Source organism: Macaca thibetana, chromosome 20 (assembly GCF_024542745.1).
Source record: "Macaca thibetana thibetana isolate TM-01 chromosome 20, ASM2454274v1, whole genome shotgun sequence".
Taxonomy (NCBI): Eukaryota; Metazoa; Chordata; class Mammalia; order Primates; family Cercopithecidae; genus Macaca; species Macaca thibetana.
In genome coordinates, this window is record NC_065597.1 from 24,153,971 (window position 1) to 24,176,963 (window position 22,993).

Below are 22,993 nucleotides of genomic sequence, written 5' to 3' on the forward strand. Positions count from 1 at the left end.
CACACACACACACACACACACACACACACACATCATAAAACAGATCATCATTCTCCTATGTAAAGCCCTCCCACATCCCAGCCTTGCCCCAGCTCCTATAAGGCCCTGTCAACCTGCTGCCAACCTCCTCTACCCTCATCTCTAACCATTCTCCCCCACCCCCAACTCAACATGCTCCAGACACACTGTCAATGGTTGTTATAAAATGATTGCAATAAAATGACACCACTGTCCCACCTCAGGGCCTTCGCAGGTGCTCAGTGTGCAGTCCTTCCCTTCCCCCATTCTCAGCAGAGAGGCTAGGCACCACTGCAGCAGAGAGGCCTGCCCTCTCTTGATCTTCCCCAGCCCTCCGTCTCCCCATAATTCACACTTATATGTCTACTTGTGCATTTACGTGGTTGATGCCGTCTCCCCAAATGGCCTGTTCATTCCAAAGGCAGCAACCTGTCCCCTGCAATCACTGCTGTGTTGGCAGGGACTGGGGTTGGAAGTGGGGATTGACTTTAAATGGGCAAGAAAGAACCTTTTGGGGTGACAAAGCTGTTCTAAATGTGAATTGCAGTGATGGTTACATAACCCTATACATTTACTGAAATCAACAAATTGTGCACTTACATTGGGTGAATTTTATGTAAATTATATTCCCAAGCCATCACAAGGCCTGGCCAGCAGCCAGTGCTCCTGAGGACTTGCCAAAGGGTTGACTGAATGAATATTTAATGGTCGGGAGCCTGGCATCTCTGTGGAGAATTGAGAAGATTTTAATGGACCTCTTGGATCTGCAAATCTAAAACGCTGTCCTGGAATGGAACAATATTGGCCCTGAAGAGGCAGCCGCACTGCACTGTGAGGCACCTGCATGGCATTTGGTTTGTTTGTTTCTATTTTATTTTCCCTGAAAGTCAAGACCATTGCCTCAATGATTCCACACTGATTCAGTTTTATTTGCATGTTTGTTTTGTAATTATTGTCACCACCCTTGGGAAATTTGGTTCAGAAGTGAGAAGTCAGGCTGGGAGGTTGGGGACTGGCCAGTGGCCTCCTAGAGCAGGGGTCAGTGTCTGTATTCCAACAAACCTCTATTTACAAAAACAGGCAGCAGGTGAGATATGCCCCGCTGGCTGCAGTTTGCAGAGTTTTGTCCTAAAATTCTTAATTTACGGCTACTTTCTGCAGCCCATCTGTAAACCGATTCTTGTTTTAGTTTTTGTTCTAAAGCTCAGGGCCCTGAGTCTCGGAGAAGAAAGCTGCTTGCTTGGAATTACACAGAGAAGGACCGCCCATGTGTCCAGCTTTGTCCCTGAGGCACGTCTTCTAGGTGGCAGGTCATACTTGGGTGTCAGGGAGAAATGCCAGGGAAGGAAGAAACAAAGATACTCAGGAGACAATGGAGTCACTTTTTTCCTGGCTCTTTTGGGGATGACTCACAAACTGGGGGTGAAAGGCTGATGGGGAACAAAGGTCTGGTGAGCTGGCCCAAGGCCCAGGACCCCCGACAGGCTGCAATTTGCAGGGCTCGCTGAGCCTCATCAAGGCCACAGCTAGCCAGACCCTGCCTCCAGCCACTGAGGCACGTTACCTGGGCCCAACAGATGTCCTGGCAGCAGGGCCACAGTATCCTCCTCGTCGTCCACTCTCTTCAAGACCAGTGCAAAGAAAGCAGCAAATCCCAGCACCTGAAAAATACCCAGGGAAATCCTCAAGCCCACACTGGTAACTCTCAACCCCTCATCTGCAAGGGCGCAGGGCTTGGGGCCATGTTTGTGTGTCGGGGAGGGCCCTGCACTTTGGGGGAGTGCAGCTCCCTTCTCCAGAGACGGGAGATGATCATGAAGCTGGAGCGCAAGGCCTTGGCTCCCAGACCAGACAGGGGACTGGTCAGTCCTAGAACTCCCCTGAGCCTTCCCACCTGCTGCTGCTCACCTGCCCGAGGGGTCTCTGATCTCTCTGCAAGGAGAATTGCTCTCCCCCTGGGCTTCACCTGCTCCTTCCCTTTCCTCCAATATTAAGTAATGTGCTCAGGTGCATGGTCTCAGCTGCAAGGCCTCAGCCACGTGATCTCTGCATCTGCTCTGCACAAACACAGGAGGATCCTGTGGTTCGGTTGGGGAACAGAAAGGCTCAGGATGCACCCCTGTTTTTAGCAGCCTGCGAACCTAGTGCTGAGGGTAGGTATCGGACGTTTTTGAGTCTTATGATAAAGGCTGTTCAGGGAAGAATGGGGGACCAGCAGGGATTTGGCAACGTCCCAAAGGGGTAGAGATTAACTTTTTTTTTTTTTTTTTGAGATGGAGTCTCGCTCTGCTGCCCCGGCTGGAGTGCAATGGCTCACTGCAACCTCCACCTCCCGGGTATAAGCGATTCTCCTGCCTCAGCCTCCCTAGTGGTTGGGATTACAGGCACCCACCACCACGCTTGACTAATTTTGTAATTTCTTTCTTTCTTTCTTTCTTTTTTTTTTTTTGAGATGGAGTTTCGCTCTTGTTGCCCAGACTGGAGTGCAATGGTACGATCTCAGCTCACTGCAACCTCTGCCTCCCAGGTTCAAGTGATTCTCCTGCCTCAGCCTCCCGAGTAGCTGGGATTACAGGCGTGCACCACCACACCTGGCTAGCTTTGTATTTTTAGTAGAGACAGGGTTTCTCCATGTTGGTCAGGTTGGTCTTGAACTCCTGACCTCAGGTGATCCACCCACCTCGGCCTCCCAAAGTGCTGGGATTACAGGCGTGAGCCACCGCGCCCGACCAAGATTCGTTTTAAGTATCTCCTCCTTTCTGTGGCTTCCCCTACACCCCAACCCAGTATCTCTTCCCCCTCGGGGTTCCCCAGGGATTGCCCACTGCCCCACTCCTTCCAAGGGAAACCGTGCCCCTGGCCTCCTCTGCTCCATGCCTGGATTTAGGATTTCTTTCTTTCTTTCTTTTTTCTTTCCACCATACCAGGCTGACAGATCGCCAGGAGCTGGTCTCATGGGAGTTGCCTGACCAAGGATTTTTTTTTCTTTTCTTTTTTTTTTTTTGAAACAGGGTCTTGCTCTGTCGCCCAGGCTGGAGTTCAGTGGCGCAATCACAGCTCACTGCAGCCTGAAACTCCTGGCCTCAAGCAATCCTACCACCTCAGCCTCCCAAAGTACTAGGATTACAGGTGTTGAACCACCATGCCGAGCCAGAATTTCTTCAACTCTAACATGTTCTTTTGTCTAATTTTACATCTCAGGAATAGGAGTGTAGCTTCTAACTGAGGCACATATATAATGACTTGGTGTTTTTTCCAAAGGGAAAGTTCCTTTAAATTGCTGTCTTTTCCTTGCAAGCAGAGTCAGAAAAAGAAAGAGAAAAAAAAAAATGAATAACTAACTACATAAATTGTTGTTGTCTTGTCTCAAGATCAAATGGATCTTAACATTGAGGAAATAGGGTCTTATTTATATGTATACATGTGGTCTAGGGCAAGTGTAGCCTAGGGTAATATGAAAGGGTTATTTTTCCTGCCCTGGGCCTGCACAGAGGGGGTGCTCCAGGTTCATTTGTTGAATATATAAATACAGGAATGGAAGCCCAGGGACAAGACTGCTGGTGGAAGGGAAAGGATGGGGGAAGAGGAGGAGGGCAGGTGCCTGGGGCAGGGTCCTGACCTTCAGGGGCTGGGTGACGAACACGCTCTCCACGAAGGAGATGGCTATGGAGATGAGCCACCTGAGGGAGCTGGCACTCCCGTAGTGCAGGCCATACAGCATGGTGAAGAAGGCTGCCACGCCACTGGTGGCCGCCACCAAGAGCCAGCCCACCAGGATGCACCACCAGGGCAGGCCTTGAGGGGGTTTGCTCACCCGTAGAGCGCTGCAAAGGAGGTGGACGTACATAGTTAGGGTGGCCACACCCCCAGGCAAACTCAAGGTCACACCCCACACTACCCCCATCAGCATGACCTTGGCCAAGTTCCTGGACCTCTCAGACCCTCTGTTTCCTTCTCTAATCTATACCTATCTCAAAGGGCTATGCCATAGTCTATGGAGTAAAAGCAGTTACATTTATTCAGTGCTTAGTAGGGGTAAGTCCCCGCACTAAAGGCTATACACAGATTTGCTCTGTTATTGCTCAGGGCAAGCCTAACCATATAATTTTGTTTTAAGTTTTTATTAAGAAAATTTCTCGGCTGGGCGCAGTGGCTCATGTTTGTAATCCCAGCACGTTGGGAGGCCAAGTAGGGCAGATCACAAGGTCAGTAGTTCAAGACCAGCCTGGCCAACATGGCAAAACCCCGTCTCTACTAAAAATACAAAAATTAGCTGGGTGTGGTGGTGGGCACCTGTAATCACAGCTACTTGGGAGGCTGAGGCAGGAGAATTGCTTGAACCCGGGAGGCAGAGGTTGCAGTGAGCTGAGATCTTGCCATTGCAATCCAGTCCGGGTGACAAGAGCAAGACTCTGTCTCAAAAAAAAAAAAAAAAAAGAAAGAAAGAAAAAAAATTTCTCATCATACAAAAATTAGTGAGCACAGTAAACATCCAGGTGCTCATTAGCTGGCAACCACCATCACCCCTTGTCATACTTATTTCATCTGCCCCCCAGCCCTGTTTTGTTTTTGTTTTTGGCTGGAAAATTTCAACATAAATTCCAGACATAATACAAAATAATTCCTAATCACTTCAGAATGCATCTCAAAAGTGGCATTTTTGCCAGGCATGGTGGCTCACGCCTGTAATCCCAGCACTTTGGGAGGCTGAGGCAGGTGGATCACTTGAGGTCAGGAGTTCGAGACCAGCCTGGCCAAAGCAGTGAAACCCCATCTCTACTAAAAGTACAAACTTTAGTTGGGCATGGTGGTGTGCACCCGTAATCCCAGGTACTCAGGGAGGCTGAGGCAGGAGAATCGTTTGAACCCGGGGGGCAGAGGTTGCAGTGAGCCAAGATCACGCCATTGCATTCCAGCCTGGGTGACAGAGCAAGACTCTGTCTCAAAAAAAAAAAAAAAAAAAAGAAGCCATTTTTCTTACTGAATTATGATACTGTTTTCACACAACAAAATTAACAGTAATTTTTAAATGTCATCTAGTAATCTGTCTGTATTCAAAGTTCACTGGTTATCTTAAAAAATGCATTTTAAGTTTGAATCAAGAGATAGGCATTATCATTCCCATTTTACAGATGAGGAAACTAAGTCTGAGAAGTTGAGGAGCTGGTCCAAGAGTGAAGTGCACAGATAGGAAATAGCCCATATGAACACTGTTGTAACTGTAAAGTGTGGTACAAAGGGCCCTGAGTGCCTTCCAGCAAATAGCCCTGTTCAAACCCGGCCTCCCTGAATGTGTGCAGGAATCCTGCATTGTTTCTGCCTGGGGATGTCCGGGTGGACATCCTTCCAAGGTTGTTCAGAATGCCCTTTCCTGAGGGCCCCAGGCTGGGGCAGGCAGGCACCCACTCGGCACCCAGGGAAGTGGATTACCTGGCATGTGCAGGGGCCCAGGTGCCTGGCTGTACCCCCAGGCAGCCCTTCAGGGTCTGCAGCTGCCTGAAGGCCCGGGCATGGCTGTGGTGCTGGGGGAAGCCTCGGGGCCCCACCAGCCGCAGCCCTTGCTCCACGTGTTCCAGCTGAAGGTACAGACACTGCCTGTAGGTGCTGTCCTTCCAGGGGCCACTCCCTGCCACCTTGGGCTTGGGACACTGCGTTTTCTCTGGAGGACAAAGGAGAAAGCAATCAGCTCGTGCTGAGTCAAGAGCAAACCAGCTGCAATACAAACAACAGCTAGGTGTGGCAGCATGTGCAGGTGGGCCCGGCTACTCAGGAGGCTGAGGCAGGAGGATCGCTGGAGCCCAGGAGGTCGAGGCTGGGTATTAAAAATGGTAGTAAAAAAAAAAGTGAGCTATGATGGCACCACTTCACTCTAGCCTGTGCAACAAAGCCAGACCCTGTCTCTCAACAAAACAAACACACCTCCCGCCACAAAACGCAACAGTAATAGTACCAGCTTCTGAGTATGAAAGACTTGCTACGTGCCAAGCCCTGAGAAATCTGAGGTTCAAAGAGACGGAGTAAGGTTTTAGGGTCACACAGCCAGTTAGGATTTGATGTTTCTCTTTTAGATTTTTTATCAGAGACATTCTGAAAATTTCCCTACACATCAAGAGAACAGAGGAGAATCCCACACTCATCACTCCAGCTAAAACAATGACCAACATTTGGCCAATCTTGGTCATCTCTTTTCTTCCCCTGGGTTTTGTTTTTGTTTTTGTTTTTGTTTTTGCAATGAAGTCTCACTCTGTCTCCCCAGCTGGAGTACAGTAGTATTATCTCAGCTCACTGCAACCTCCGCTTCCCGGCTTCAAGAGGCAATTCTCTTGCCTCAGCCTCCTGAGTAGCTGGGACTACAGGCGCCCGCCACCACACCTGGCTAATTTTTGTATTTTTAGTGGAGATGGGGTTTCACCACATTTCCCAGGTTGGTTCTAAATTCCTGACCTCAGGTGATCCGCCCGCCCCAGCCTCCCAAAGTGCTGGGATTACAGGCGTGATCCACAGTGCCCGCCCTCACCCCTCCACTCCCCCACCCCCCGGCCCAGAGCATTTTAAAGCAAATACTTTAATATGGTAAGACTTGAATGTAAACCCTGTTTTGTCTAGTGCCAAATATAGTGTAATCCTGTCCTGTTGTTGTTGTTGTTGTTGTTGTTGAGATGGAGTTTTGCTCTTGTCACACAGGCTGGAGTGCAGTGGCACAATCTCAGCTCACTGCAACCTCCGCCTCCTAGGTTCCAGTGATTCTCCTGACTCGGCCTCCCGAGTAACTGGGATTACAGGCACCCACCACTACACCCAGCTAAAAAAGTCACTTTTTAAATATCAGATCTCACTCTGATTAATTGGACTCTGCAAGTGGCAAGCAGCTAAAACTGCATTTTGGTTACAGTCGGGTATATGCATCTCCAGCACTGACTCAGATTAGGTTGGGGTGTTGGGTAAATGGCTATGGTGAGGTCAACTCCTACCTTCCTCTGACTCACAGCCTCCTCTCTCACCCTTCTGACCTGGGGCTCCCTCACTGAAGCCTCAGCTGACGATTCCAAGTCAACACTTTATTTTGCAAGGCTTCTGCTAATGTTTCTGAAAGACAACATAACTGCCAATCATAACACCACTTACTGAATACCTGCTTTGTGTCAGGCTGGGATCTAAACAGTTTACATGTCTTATGATCTTACTCAGCCCTCACAATAAGCCAACGAGCTAGGTGGATCAATACCCCTATTTTATTTTTTATTTTTTTTACTTTGAGACACGGTCTCACTCTGTCTACCCAGGCTGGAATGCAGTGGTGCGACACTGGCTCACTGCAACCTCTGCCTCCCAGGCTCAGGCGATCCTCCCATCTCAGCCTCCCAAGTAGCTAGAATTACAGGCATGTGCCACCATGCCCAGCTAATTTTTAACACACCCTCCTTTTTTTTTTAGTTTTTTTTTTTTTTGAGACAGGAGTCTTGCTCTGTCGCCCAGGCTAGAGTGCAGTGGTGCAATCTCAGATCACTGTAACCTCCACCTCCCAGGTTCAAGTGATTCTCCTGCCTCAGCCTCCCGAGTAGCTGGGACTACCAGCATGTGCCACCACACCCAGCTAATTTTTGTATTTTTAGTAGAGATGGGGTTTTGTCATGTTGACCAGGCTAGTCTTGAACTCCTGACCCCAGGTGATCTGCTCACCTCGGCCTCCCAAAGTGCTGGGATTACTGGCGTGAGCCACCGCACCCGGCCAACACTTCTATTTTCTAAGGGAAGAAATGAAGTCTCAGAGAGGTTGAGCAACTTGTTTAAAGTTGCACTGCTGCTACCGCAGCTGGGAGATCCCAAGGTTCTGGCCGACTCCAAAGTTCACGTTCTTAAGGTCCAGTGTGTCCAGCTGTGAATGTCAAAACCCCCAAACTCAAGGTCAGGCATCTAGTGGAAGTAGAGTCCTGCAGGGATGACCTCCATAAGCAGCCCAAACCCAGCTCTCTGGGGCAAATTCTTTTTTTTTTTTTTTTTTGAGATAGAGTCTTGCTCTGTCACCCAGGCTGGGGTGCAGTGATGCAATCTCAGCTCACTGTTGCCTACACCTCCCAGGTTCAAGTGATTCTCTGCCTCAGCCTCTCGAGTAGCTGGGACTACAGGTGCATGTCACTCTATCAGGGGTGGGGCCAAGAATTGTGAATTCAAATTGCTTATTCTATAAGCCACACTTTTGTGTTCTAAACAAGGTTTAGATAGTGGCCACCCTTGTGTATTAAAAATGGTAGCATTCTAAACCGGCACAACTATCCTCCATGTTCCAGAGAACATTTCCATCAGTGTAGAAAGTTCTGTCGTATGGCACTGGTCTAAATGGGAGGATGGACAGGAAAGAGGCAGGAAGGGAACAAGGAGACTAGTTGAAACTGGAATAATATGCCATGCATACATTTGTTTAGTGAAAACAAAACAATGTTACTGGGTTCTAGCTGGATATTGTTGCCAAAAGCTCTGAATTTGAGATCTGTTATCTCTGCCAAACAGACTAAGGAGTGTTAGAGAGGCATTAAAGACACAGTCACACAAAACTGAGACTTTCTCCCATTTTTTAGAGCTAGGGTCTTGGTCTGTCACTCAAGCTGGGGTGCAGTGACACTTGTAACCTCAAACCAGCTCGCTGTAACCTCCAACTCCTGGGATCAAGGGATCCTCCCACCTCAGCCTTCCAAATAGCTGGGACTACAGGTGCCCATTGAGATGGAGTCTTGCTCTGTTGCCCAGGCTGGAGTGCAATGCTGCGATCTTGGCTCACTGCAACCTCCACCTCCTGGGTTCAAGTGATTCTTCTGCCTCAACCTCCCAAGTAGCTGGGATTACAAACGTGCACCATCACGCCCAGCTAATTTTTGTATTTTTAGTAGAGATGAGGTTTCACCATGTTGGGCAGGCTGGTCTCGAACTCCTGACCTCAAGTGATCTGCCCACCTTGGTCTCCCAAAGTGCTGGGAATACAGGCGTAAGCCACCATGCTTGGCTAACACCTGGTTAATTTTTAAACTTTTTGTAGAGACACGTCTCCCTATGTTGCCAAGGCCGGTCTCAAATTCCTGGCCTCAAGCAATCCGCCCGCCTCAGCCTCCTAAAGTGCTGGGATCAGAGGCATGAGCCAGTGCTCCCAGCCCTTGATTTAATTAGGAGGACTGAAAACGAATAGAGAAAGGAATAACTTTTCCAGTCTGCAATTCCATGTTCTTTAATGGTTTTTGCTGCCCCATCCGTGGTCTTGTGTCCTGCCCCACACATTCAGGCAAGGATCGAGTTCAGCTTTGCACCCCAGCACTCTACAGAAGAAGGCACCGAGGTGTCAAGAACGGAGGTCACCTGTCCATGGCCACACAACCGGCTAGTGGCCCCTTTGCTGTGTCTCTACCCAGCTCTAAAATGCGGCTTCTCTTGGCACAGACATGTCCAGGGCTTACCTTTCATTTGTGATGACCCCACAGTGAGTGTTACGGGGTCCTCTCTCATTTTGGCTTCCTCCCAGAACACCTGCCCTGATGTGTTCTGTGGACAAATGACATCTTCCACCAAGGCCAGGAGACTGTTGATGTCCATCAAGTTCACTGAGTCCCAGCCCGAGGAGGGGGATGGCAGCTTGAGGGCTTTGAAGAGGGAGCTGACAATCCTTGACACATCCTGGTGGGGAAAGGGGTCACGAGCCAAGGTGAGGGGTGCAGCACAGGAGTCAAGAGCACATGCCCTGGGCCTGGCAACCTGTGTAGGGAGCCCTGCTCTGCCCACTGAGATGTGAGAGTGACCTCCCTGAGCTTCCATTTGTCAGCTCTTAAATCCCCCTTCTACAGTTTGAACTCATTCCAGGCTGTACTCCAAAGCGAGGCAGACATTAGGTGCTCAATGAAAGCTTATTGAATGCATGAATGCAGAGCGGGGAGTTCTGTCCATGGGCTTCCAGCCTGGGAGTCTACCATGAAGGCATAATTCTTTGCACATAGTAGATACTCAAAAAGTGTGTGTGTATGCGTGTGTGCACATGTGTATGTACGTGTCTGTGTGTCTGTGTGTGTGTGCATGTATGCATATGTGCCCCTGTGTGTTTGTGTGTACATGTGTGTACAGATGCACGGGTGCATGCATGTTGCATGTGTATGTGTGTTTTCAGTTGATGAATTTTGGCATCTCATGCTGCCGGGCAACACAGGGCTGCTGGGCCTCAAGCCCCAGGCCTCACCCCAACTTCCGCTGAGGCTAGAGCACCCCCCACACTAGCTGAGGTTGAGGACCTGCCTTGGTCACTGCCTCAGGTGTCAGAAGGCCGTCCTCCACGGGCTGTGGGGAGGGAGTCAGGTTGGAGGACCCCTGGTCCCGTTTCTCAGTGTTCTGCTCCTTAGTGACCCGGGGACGGGCGTTCCGAAAGATCTGAACAATCAGGAGGTTGATGGGGAACATGAGGATAGAGCTCTCCAGGCCAATCATCACCTCCTGCCAGGTGAATTCAATTTTACCTGGGGAAAGGGAAGGAACAGGTCAAAGGGAGAGGCCACCACCCAGAGCCCAGTCCCGTCTGCCCTTTGTGGAAGGTGGCTGTACAGTGAAGGGTTAACCCTGCCCAACGCCAGGGAGGTCACCGCTCAGCCCTTGGAAGGTCCTGACTGCTAAGAATGTCTTTGTTTCCCTGGGGTTTTGGGACACACCGGATGGTTTGTGCTAACGATGAGATTTATGGTGGGGGCCTAGACCATATGGTGTCAGCTTGACCTCTAGAGGGGCTGGAGGTAGAGGCCAGCCATGTGGGTGTCAGTCATGCCTATATGTTGGAGCCCCAGTAAAAGTTCCGAATAGTGGCTGGGCATGGCGGCTCATGCCTGTAATCCCAGCACTTTGGGAGTCCGGGGTGGGTGGATTAACTGAGGGCAGGAGTTTGAGACCAGCCTGGCCAACGTGGTGAAATCCCGTCTCTATTAAAAATACAAAAATTGGCCAGGCGTGGTGGCTCAAGCCTGTAATCCCAGCACTTTGGGAGGCCGAGATGGGCGGATCACTAGGTCAGGAGATCGAGACCATCCTGGCTAACACAGTGAAACCCCGTCTCTACTAAAAAATACAAAAAAATACCCGGGCGAGGTTGCGGGCACCTGTAGTCCCAGCTACTCGGGAAGCTGAGGCAAGAGAATGGCGTAAATCTGGGAGGCGGAGCTTGCAGTAAGCTGAGATCCGGCCACTGCACTCCAGCCCAGGCGGCAGAGCGAGACTCCGTCTCAAAAAAAAAAAAAAAAAAAAAAATTAGCTGGGCATGGTGGTGGGCTCCTGTAATCCCAGATACTCGGGAGGCTGAGGCAGGAGAATTGCTTGAACTCGGGAGGCGGAGGTTGCAGTGAGCCGAGATTGTACCACTGCATTCCAGCTTGGATGACAAGAGCAAAACTCTGTCTCAAAAAAAAAAAAATTCTGAATCGCAAGGCTGGAGTGAGTCCCCGTGGTTGGCAATACTCCATGTGCACTGTCACACATCGTCAGGAGAAGTCAGCACCATCCACAACACCACTGGGAGAGGATGCTGGAAGTTCTGTGCCTGGTCTCTCCTGGCCCCTGTTCCATGTGTCCCTTCCCTTTGCTGGTTTTAATCTGTATCCTTTCTGTGCTTTTTTGTTTGTTTGTTTGTTTTGTTTTGTTTTTGAGATAGAGTTTTGCATTTCTTTGCCAAGGCTGGAGGTCAATGGCGAGCTCTCAGCTCACTGCAATCTCTGCCTCCCAGGTTTAAGTGATTTTCCTGCCTCGGCCTCCTGAACAGCTGGAACCACAGGTGTGCGCCACCACACCTGGCTAATTTTGTATTTTTAGTGGAGACGGGGTTTCACCATGTTGGCCAGGCTGGTCTCAAACTCCTGACCTCAGTTGATTCACCTGCCTTGGCCTCCCAGAGTGCTGGGATTACAGGCGAGAGCTACTGCACCCAGCTGTATCGTTTCGCTGCCTGTCCAGTAAACCATAACTATAAGGACGATGGGTTCTGTGAGTCCTGCTAGTGGATCACTGAACTGCAGGGTGTCTTGGGGACTCTGGAATGGCAGTGGCATTGCTGGAGCAGTGAAGGCTCAGGTCCACCAGCCACTAGCCCTGACCTCCGTGACACTGGGAATTACCCAAGTCCATCTTTTGCTCAGCCGGGTCCTTGGGGACCCCCCAGAACATGATGCTGGTCAGCATGGTGCACAGCAGCAGGGAGAAGCAGCAGGACGCCCTCTGGACGCGGGTGAAGCTGCTGCGAGCACAGCGGCTGAAGATGGAATACCAGATGTGTCCATCCTGGAAGCCCGCGGAAGTGTTCATGAAAAACAGGTGACTGCAGGCAGGCAGGGAGAGAAGGACAGGCGTTTAGGGAGACAGGAATGGGGGAAACCGGTCTCTGTGGCTCATTCGTGGGATGAGAAGGAGGAAGAGAGGCAGAGATTTGTTTCTAAGATTATTCACACTTTTTTTTTTTTTTTTTTTTTTTTTTTTTGAGATGCTGTCTTGCTCTGTCACCCAGGCTGGAGTGCAATGGCGCGGTCTCGGCTCACTGCAACCTCTGCCTCCCAGATTCAAGTGATTCTCCTGCCTCAGCCTTCCAGGTAGCTGGGATTACAGGTGTCCACCACCACGCCTGGCTAATTTTTGTATTTTTAGTAGAGACGGGATTTCTCCATATTGGTCAGACTGGTCTCGCACTCCTGACCTTAAGTGATCTGCCTGCCTTGGCCTCCCAAAGTGCTGGGATTACAGGTGTGAGCCACCACGCCTGGCCACATTTTTTTTAGATGGAATCTTGCTCTGTTGCCAGGCAGGAGTGCAGTGGCACGGTCTTGGCTCACTGCAACCTCCGCCTCTGGGGTTCAAGCAATTCTCCTGCCTCATCCTCCCGAGTATCTGGGACTACAGGTGTGTGTCACCATACCCAGCTAATTTATTTATTTATTTATTTTTTGTATTTTTAGTAGAGACAGGGTACCTACTACTATGTTGGCCAGGAAGGTCTTGATCTCTTGACCTCATGATCCGCCTACCTCGGCCTCCCAAAGTCCTGGTATTACAGGCATGTGCCACTGAGCCTGGCCCCCTGGTTTTTTTTTTAGTAGAAGAAACACAGCACCATAGCAGCATCACTTAGAGTTAACAAGGAAGGCTCTGGAAGTTAGATTAGAATCCCAGACAGCCCTCTTCCCAGCTGTGTGACCTCGGGCAAGTTACTTTGTTTTTCCTACCTTAGATGACTTGTCTATAAATTAGGGCAAGTAATAACAGAAGCTACCTCACTGGATTGTTGAAAGGATTAAAAGTGATAATTTTGTAAAGCGTTCAATCAGTGTTAGCATTGTTATTTTTGCTATAATTTTAATATAATAATATAGCTAAAATACTATTAGTTTTGTTACAGTTAGATCATTGGAGTACAGTGGTTAAAAGTCCCAGGCATGACAGAGTGCAGTGGCTCATGTCTGTAATCCCAGGACTTTAGCAGGGCAAGGAGAGAGGGTTGTTTGTGGTCAGGAGTTTGAGAATAGCCTGGCCAATGTGGTGAAACCATCTCTAATAAAAGTACAAAAATTAGCTAGGCGTGGTGGCATGTGCCTGTAATCTCAGCTACTTGAGTGACCGAAGCAGGAGAATCGCTTGAACTTAGGAGGCAGAGGTCACAGTGAGCCAATATTGTGCCACTGTACTCCAGCCTGGGTGACAGAGTAAGACTCTGCTAAAAAAAAAAAATATATATATATATATATATATATATATCCCAGGCACAGCCAAGCACAGTGGCTCACGACTGTAACCCCAAAAGTTTGGGAGGCTGATACAGGCGGATCCCTTGAGCCCAGGAGTTTGAGACCAGTCTGGGCAATATGGTGAAACCCCATCTCTACAAAAACAGTTGGGCATGGTGGTGTATTTCTATAGTTTCAGCTATTCAGGAGGCTGAGGTGGGGGGATCTCTTGAGCCCAGAAGGCCGAGACCAGCCTAGGCAACATAGCAAGGACTTGTCTCTACTTAAAAAAAAAAAAGCAAGGCACCGTGGTGCATGCCTGTAGTCCCAGCTGCTCGAGAGGCTGAGGTGAGAGGATCGCTTGATCCAGGGGGGTCGAGGTTGCAGTGAGCTGTGATCGTGCCACTGCACTCCAGCCTGGGTGGCGGAACGAGACCTTATCTCAAAAATAAAGAAAATAAAAATAAAGAAAAATAAAGTACCTGAATTGTTTTCTGTCTTGCTCCGTGGCCACAGGAAACACCTTGTCGAGGACACAATCTCCAACATTGATGGACAGCCAGGAGTTGCAGAGGAAATACCACTTCCGGTCCATCACCAGGTCATAGACCAGCACCCGGCTCACATACCTGGATAAGGGACCCATGGTTTTTAGGATAAGGTGGAGCAGGGGAGGAGGCTTCCTTGGACATCACCAAGGTAACAGCTTTGCAAACATGAACCCAAAGAACAAGAGCTCCTCAAAAAAAGAAACCATATTTTTCTTTGTTCTTGGTGCCTTAATCAAAATTGGCCTCCCCTTGGCAGCTACTGTAGAGAGTCAACTCTGGGAAGCTGCCATGTTTCCACAAAGATGCTGCAAAAGGGTGCATTTGGAGACCATTAACCTGTACACATGGCACCAAGCTCAGGGCCAGCATCCAGGCATGAGCAAGTAAAGCCAAATTGTCTAAAGTGTATGTATGTATGTGTTCAGGCAGGTGCAGGCTGGAGTACGCAGAACATGGTCCTCTCTGGCGTTTCTTTCTTTCTTTTTTTAAATTTTAGGCAGAATCTGGCTCTGTCACCCAGGCTGGAGTGCAATGCAGTGATTTCGGCTCACCATAACTTCCACCTCCCAGGTTCAAGTGATTCTCCTGCCTCAGCCTCCCGGATAGCTGGGATTACAGTTATACACCACCACACCCGGCTAATTTTGTATTTTTATTAGAGATGGGGTTTCTCCATGATGGTCATGCTGGTGTAAAACTCCTGACCTCAGGTGATCCACTCACCTCGGCCTCCCAAAGTGCTGGGATTACAGGCATGAGCCACCGTGCCCAGCCTCCTCTCTTGCGTTTCTAACCAAAGAACCACCATCTATCTTGGGCTGAGGACTTTGTGGGTATCTAACCTGATTTAGGTCTTTGAGGTATGGGGAAGAATTGAGATTATCTTGCCTGTCCTGTGATGTCAGATCGAGCAGCGGTTTTCCCTGTTGCTACATAGCCAACAAGAACAGCAATGATGGCTGGGCGTAGTGACTCACGTCTGTCATCCCAGTACTCTGGGAGGCCAAGGCGGGCTGATCACTTGAGGTCAAGAGTTCGAAACCAGCCTGGCCAACATGGGGAAACCTCATGTCTACTAAAACTACAAAAAATAAATAAATAAAAATTAGCTGGGCGTGGTGGCGCACGCCTGTAATCCCAGCTACTCGGGAGGCAGAGACAGGAGAATCACTTGAACCCAGGAAGCAGAGGCTGTGGTGAGCGGAGATTGTGCCACTCTACTACCAGCCTGGGTGACAGAGTGAGACTCTGCCTCAAAACAAAACAAAACAAAACAAAACTGTAATGATAGCAACAGCCACTCTTCACTGAGCATTTACTATATAGTGGGGGCTATGCTAAGATGCTCTCGACATGCATTTTCTCATTTCAGGAAGGGCAGCCCTGTAAGAATGCAAAAGCCACCTCTGTCAAGGTCACAGGCTCTTCTGTGGCAGCTGGCATCCAGTGATGCAGTGCCTACAGAGATGAAGACCTGGGTGTTCCAACCCAGCGTGGGACAGCCCCAGAGCTGCCCAGTGGCGGACCGCACTGCTGTTGGGCTGCATCACAGCTCGACTTTTCTGCCATTCTGCCTCCTTCCCTCCTTTCCCAGGTGCTGGTCCCAGGGCCCTGTAATAAATACCCTGCATATGCAACTCCATCTCAGAGCCTACTTCCCGGGAGCAACCTACAGCGGCCGCACTTAAGATATTAATGCTTAGTCCCGTAGGTGAATTCAAGTGCTATTGTTTTTCTAAAGCCGCCAGCTACTGACGGGTGGTCAGACTGGACACCACTCATCTGGGTCTCTCATTTTGGCCTCAGAATGGGGAGAACCTTGCTCCAAACTTGCCAGCTGTGTGACCTTGGGCAAGTCACAGGTTGATGCTGCAAAAGGGACAAGGGTGGGGCTAGCACTGAAGGTGAGGCTGGCTGTAGCTTCCAGTCCTTCTCCTAGCTACTGATCCAGTTTGTGTGGACCATGAACCAGTGGGCTTTTCTGACCCTGGGTTTCCTTGTCTATGAAACAGAGATCATTCTATGTGTCTTGCAGAGGCTTGTGAAGATCAGGAAGGAGGCAAATGTCCAGTGCTCAGCCCTGGGCCTGGCACTTGGTAGGTTCTCATGGTTTGTCTGCCCCCAACTCACCAGGATGGCCGGTCCCCTGAGTTGTCATGCCACAGCCGGAGGCTCCGCAGTTCCCCCAGGGGGAACAGGGTGGAGAGAAGGAAGGCATCCACTGCTCCTCGCTCAAAAACTGGAGTGTCGGGATCAGACAGGTGGTGGGGTTCACTCTCTCCATCCAGGCCATACAGGGTGACAGTCACCTGAAATCCAGAGACCAGGAGTGGGCAACTCCACAGTGGCATAGCAGGGCTGGGTGGGACGTGCTGATCAATCAGTGGATCTTGCATGGGCAGGTACCTTTGAGGACGTGGCTGCCCCTCGTCGGTGTCCTGTGTAGACTGTCACCAGGTAGTGGTACTGAGCAAAGGGATCATTGTCTTCCAGCACTGTGACCTTCACCTGAAGAGAAGGGCAGCATTAGGAAGGCCTTGCTCAGTGGGTTCCTGCATCACCCACCAGCCAAGAAGGAGCTGACGATTCATGACAATCATGAGTTGGGCAAAGCAAAATTACATGTGCCATTTATTCATCCCCTCGGGTGAGAACTGTTCTTCATAAAAGCAGGGTTTCAAGTGCAAAACACTGGGAAAATAAAAACGTGAAGTACGTTCTTTTCTTCCTCCTGTTTTGTTTTGTTTTGTTTTGTTTTGAGACAGCATCTCGCTATGTTGCCCAGGCTGGAGTACAGTGGCATGATCTTAGTCACTGCAACCTCCGGCTCCCAGATTCAAGTGATTCTCCTGCCTCAGCCTCCAGAGTAGCTGGAACTACAGGCGTGCGCCACCATGCCTGGCTAATTTTTGTATTGTAGTTAGAGATAGGTTTCACCATGTTGGCCAGGCTGGTCTGAAACTTCTGACCTCAAGTGATCCGCCTGCCTAAGCCTCCCAAAGTGCTGGGATTACAGGCGTGAGCCACCACGTCCGGACCCAAAGTACATTCTTTATAAGATATGACCCCCATGTAGTTAAATTGGAAATGAACTTGATAAGCTGAGAATATTGAATGTTTGACCTGGTGAACCGTACAAACTCTGTACACAATGTATGATTTCTCATAACATTTGTAACCAGGTGGTGTTTCTGAGGGAATTTTAAAGAAATGAAACGTTAAGATAGTTTAGCAACAAATGAACTCATGGAGATAGAGAGTAGAATGATGGTCACCAGAGGCTGGGAAAGGTAGCGGGGGCTGGAATCAGGGGAAAGACGAGGTGGTTAATGGGTACAAAAATTAGAAAGAATGAATACGATGTAGGCCAGGTGCAGTGGCTTATGCTTGTAATCCCAGCACTTTGGGAGGCTGAGGCAGGTGGATCACTTGAGGTTAGGAGTTAGAGACCAGCCTGACCAATGTGGTGAAACCCTGTCTCTACCAAAAACACAAAAATTAGCTGGACATGGTGGCTGGTGCCTGTAGTCCCAGCTACTCGGGAGGCTGAGGCAGGAAATTGCTTGAATCCAGGAGGCGGAAGTTGCAGTGAGCAGAGATCACGCCACTGCACTCCAGCCTAGGTGACAGAGCAAGACTCCCTCTCAGAAAAAAAAAAAAAAAAAAAGAATGAATAAGATGAATAAGATCTAGTATTTGATAGCACAACAGGGTGACTGCAGTCAATAATAACTGTACATTTAAAAATAACTAAAAGAGTATAATTGGGTTGTTTGTAACACAAAGGATAAATGCTCAAGGACATGGATACCCCAATTACCCCAATGTGATTATGACACACTGCATGCCTGTATCAAAATGTCCCATATACCTCATACATATATATATGCCTACCATGTACCCATAAGAATTAAAAAAAATTTTTTAAGAATTTGGCAAAAAGAAAATAAAAAGAAATTAGCCAGAGTTGGCCAGAGGCTATAGTCAACTCCAAGATTCGCTGTCCAGATCCCCTCCCACGGAGGGTTCACTGCCTCAGTTGATGGGGTCAAAAATGCAACAGCTACCTCTGTTGAGATTGTGCCCCCTTGGGGCAGCCAGCACCCAATGACCAATTGGCAGAGTGTCTGGGTGTGGTCAAGACCTGGGCATCTCAACTCAACTTGGGACAGCTCTGGTGCTCCCCAGGAGCTGGGCCGCGCTGTCACTGGGCTGCATCACAGCTCAGCTTCTTTCTCTGCCCATGCTGCCTCCTTCCCTCCCTTCCCAGGTGCAGGTCCCAAGCCCCCTTACTACACACCCTGCACACTCTGCATGCTCAACTTTGACTCGGAGTCTGCTTCCCGGGAACCAACCTACAGCAGAGGCACTTCAAGTATTAATGCTTAATCCCTTGGGTGAATCAAAGACAGCAGTATCAATGCTGAAACTATTATCTTATTAAATTTAACCCACATGAAATTCTGAGTGATGTTGCTTCACGGGAAGGGGTGGGAACGGAGAGACTTTCAGAGCTCTGTGACAATGCAACCTTGCATTCATTCATTACCTCTTCTTCAGATAGCCATAAATATTGGCTGAAGTCCTACTATGTATGTGTCAGGCATACTGCATATATTGGAATTTTTTTTTTTTTTTTGAGATGAAGTCTTGTTCTGTTGTCCAGACTGGAGTGCAGTAGCATAATCTCGGCTCACTGCAACCTCCACCTCCCGGTTTCAAGCGATTCTCCTGCCTCAGCCTCCTGAGTAGCTGGGACTACAGGTGCCCACTACCACGCCCGACTAATTTTTGTATTTTTAGTAGAGATGGGGTTTCACCATGTTGGCCAGCCTGGTCTTGAACGCCTGACCACAGATGATCTGTCTGCCTTGGCCTCCCAAAGTGCTGGGATTACAGGTGTAAGCCACCATGCCCAGCTGGAAAAAATCTTAAGTAGACAAATACACTCTTCCCGTGACGCCTAATATTATTTGAAAACAATGGAGTTTTCCCCAGGATGGTGTACACAGCACCAGTGGTTCCCAGCCTCACCTTGGCCTGATCCTGAGCGTCCTTCCTCCTCGCCCAGATCACCACCAGCACGTAGACCAGGCACAGGCAGCCCACAGTGGTCACGATCACAGGGTTGTCCTCGAAGGTGGCAAAGAGCTCAGCAGTCTGGTGGATGTCGATGGCATTGGGCATCACCAGGAATGTGCTTCCGAAGAAGGTGAGGTGGTTGCAGAGGCAGTGTGTCTGGTAGGAGCTGGTCCGAGGCCCCACCTGCAACCCATAAAGGGGCCATCAGTGGAGACACTCGGGAAGCTCAACCCCGGCTTGCTGGAGCTCAAGGGAGAACGGTATTCCCTTTGAAGGGTGCACACTATATTGGTGTGTGGAGTGGGAAGACCGCTGGGAGACCAGCTTCAAAAGCCTCTTTTGATCTTTTTTTTTCTTTTTCTTTTTCTTTTTTTTTTTTTTTTTTTGACAGGTCTCACTCTGTCACCAGGCTGGAGTGTAGTGGAGAGATCTTGGCTCACTGCAATTTCTGCCTCCTGGGTTGAAGCAATTCTCCTGCCTTAGCCTCCCAAGTAGCTGGGATTACAGGCATGCACCACCACACCCAGCTAATTTTTTTCATATTTTTAGTAGAGACGGGGTTTCACCATGTTAGCCAGGCTGGTCTCAATCTCCTGATCCCGTGATCTGCCTGCCTCAGCCTCCTAAAGTGCTGGGATTACAGGAGTGAGCCACCGTGCCTGGACAATATTTTCTGTTTAATTAAAATATGCAAATAATAATATTTATAATATTTTTGTATCTATCATTCTCAGTGGACAACTGTGTATATGTTGCCAGTCTGCTTTGCCTTTTTTTTTTCTTCTTCTTCTAAGACAGTATCTCATTCTGTCGCCCAGGCTGGAGTGCAGTGACACAATCTCGGCTCACTGCTGCAACCTCTGCCTCCTGGCTTCAAGCAATTCTCATGCCTCAGCCTCCCAAAAAGCTGAGATTGCAGGCATGCACCACCACACCTGGTTAATTTTGGTATTTTTAGTAGAGATGGGGTTTCGCCATGTTGGTCAGGATGGTCTCAATCTCCTGATCTCAAGTGATCTGCCTGCCTCCGCCTCCCAAAGTGCTGGGATTGCAGGCTTACACCACAGTGCGGTTCACATCTGCAATACGAGCTTCTTGGGAGGCTGAAGCACAAGAATTGCTTGAACCCCAGAGGCAAAGGTTGCAATGAGCTGAGATCACACCACTGCACTCCAGCCTGGGCGACAGAGTGAGACCGTGTCTCAAAAAAATACATACATATTGCAAGTAAATTTGAGATCCCCTTTGTCCCTCATCCCCTATAGGCAACCATGATCACAAATTTGGCATTCACCCCTATGGTCTACCTGATGCTCATTCACAGGACAAATATTTGTGGGGTGCTAATTCTACGTCCAGCAACAGGCTAGCTGCTGAGAGGACACTGGTGTGACTAACTCATCCAGTTTGCCAGGGCCTTTCCCGTTTTTCACACGGAAAGTCCTGAGTCCCAGGAGCTCCTGCAGTCCTGGGCAAGCTGGGACCGTTGGTCAGCTTATGCCGAAAAGCAAAATAACCTGGCGGAACCACAGGAAGAGAAAGAGAAGGATGCAGGTTTGAGTCCTAAGCTGGCATCTCGGCACCAGGAAGGTGTGATGACACTTGGGCAGGTGGTGCCAGACAACATGGCCGGGCAGGAAGAGGACGGGAGTGAACCAGGGCAGGGGCTGCCATCTGTGCCCGTGCTTCACACCCACGTGGCCACCCCCAATCCCCCGGGAGCTCGCAATCACCCCCTAGGGGCATCTGGTGGGTAAAGAAGATGTTTGGTTTGTTTGTTTGTGACAGTCTTGCTCTGTCGCCCAGGCTGGAGTGCAGTGGCATTATCTAGGCTCACTGCAACCTCTGCCTCCTGGGTTCAAGCAAGTCTCCTGCCTCAGCCTCCTGAGTAGCTGGGACTACAGGTGCCCACCAACACACCTGGCTAACTTCTGTATCTTTAGTAGAAATGGGGTTTCACCATGTTGGCCAGGCTGCTCTTAAACTCTTGACCTCAGGCGATCTGCCTGCCTCAGCCCCCCAAAGTACTGGGATTATAGGCTTGAGCCACTGCACCTGGCCCTAGATGTAAGATTTGGGACTAGTCAGTTGAGTTTCCTGAGCCTTTGTTTTGTCCCCTGTAAAATGAGAGTCACAACTATCTTGCAGATGATTGTGCAGATTTGATGAGCCGATGCAAGCAAAGCATGGAGCCCTGCACCTGGCACAGAACTAAGGGCTGAGCTATGAGTTCATTCCCTCGGAAATGACACCCCGGCCTCCCTTAACAACCTAGAGGCAGCAGGGAGTCCTGAGTCATTCATCGCCTGGGTCAGTGACCATTTGTTCTCAGTGGTGAACAAAGCACATTGTTTCTGTCGCATTGGGGGCTCCCAGTGGACGGAGGGAGACAGACGTCATTTAAATGATCTCATGCGTAGAGGTGAAATGACCTCTCTGTTAAGTGCTATGGATGAAAAGCACTGGGGTTAGATGCTATGGATGTGTGTGCTCTGGGGTTCACAATAGGAAATCAGACTCAGGGAGTTAAGAACAGTTTTCTCCAGGAAACAATGCTTAGGCTGAAGCAAGGATGAGGCAGGTATCCCAGGCACCAGGAACAGCAAAGGCCCCATGGAGAGGCACAAGATGCTGCGCCAGAGACGGCAAAAGGGGACCCTGCATGAGCTGGGCACAGCCCACCAAGCCGCCCCATCTCCTTCACTTCTCTCTCCTTACCTGGCACCCTGAGTCGTCCCAAGCCTCCTGGACCTCATCCCAGAACACACAGTGAGACAGGAAGGTGGTGATGCCCACTGTGAAGTCCCTGCCGGGGACTGGCTCCAGGTCAGACTCAGGGACCACAGTCAAATAGTAGACCCCTTCTCCAAAACGCAGGTCCTGTGGGCTCAGGATCCACGTGGGCAGCTCATCTGTAGGACAGGGGGTTCCAGGTCAGCCTGAAGCCTCCTTGAGATGGGTGTTAAGATCATGGGAGAGGGTGACTGAGGCCACTTGGCAGGAAAGCAGACCCGGCTGGTTTTGCCCCACCCCCGATGTCCTAGGAGCACTTTCTCCTCCTGAGACCAGGAGCATAGAAGAAGGGGCACTCCCCAATCGGGGTGCATGGCTGACTCAGACAGACAACGGCTCAAACACAGATTCTGCTCCTTACTGGCTGTATGATCTCAGACCAGTTCCTTTTCCTTAACCTCTTTGTTCTTATCTGGAAGTAGAGTTTTTGTTTTGTTTTGTTTTGTTTTGTTTTGTTTTCAGACAGAGTCTTGCTTTGTCATCCAGGCTGGAGTGCAGTGGCATGATCTCAGCTCACTGTAAACTTTGCCTCCTGGGTTCAAGCTATTCTTGTGCCTCAGCCTCCCACGTACCTGGGATTACAGGTGTACGCCACCTCACCCAGCTACTTTTTGTATTTGCAGTAGATACGGGGTTTCGCCATGTTGGCCAGGCTGGTCCTGAACTCCTGACCTCAAGTGATCTGCCTGGCTCGGCCTCCCAAAGTGCTAGGATTATAGGCATGAGCCACCACACCTTGCTGAAAGTGGAAATTTCGATAATTCCCTCTCCCAAGGGTTGTCATGAGGATTGCAATGAGGTCAGTTCCATATGAGCTTGTAAACTTCC

The 22,993-nt window shown here is 49.6% G+C and overlaps 1 protein-coding gene across 2 annotated transcripts in view; it reads right to left on the reverse strand.

The window, feature by feature from the left end:
* The window catches only part of PKD1L2 (polycystin 1 like 2), a 107,213-nt gene that overhangs the window by 26,869 nt on the left and 57,351 nt on the right, over nt 1-22,993 (reverse strand). For both annotated transcript variants that reach the window (XM_050773190.1, XM_050773191.1), the window contains exons 23-33: nt 22,091-22,284; nt 19,325-19,555; nt 16,697-16,798; nt 16,421-16,599; nt 14,222-14,368; nt 12,144-12,343; nt 10,288-10,505; nt 9,462-9,678; nt 5,449-5,677; nt 3,638-3,842; nt 1,583-1,679 (exon numbers count right to left, since the gene is read on the reverse strand). In XM_050773190.1, coding sequence (XP_050629147.1) covers nt 1,583-1,679; nt 3,638-3,842; nt 5,449-5,677; nt 9,462-9,678; nt 10,288-10,505; nt 12,144-12,343; nt 14,222-14,368; nt 16,421-16,599; nt 16,697-16,798; nt 19,325-19,555; nt 22,091-22,284 — 2,019 coding nt within the window. The remainder of the gene's footprint in view (nt 1-1,582; nt 1,680-3,637; nt 3,843-5,448; nt 5,678-9,461; nt 9,679-10,287; nt 10,506-12,143; nt 12,344-14,221; nt 14,369-16,420; nt 16,600-16,696; nt 16,799-19,324; nt 19,556-22,090; nt 22,285-22,993) is intronic.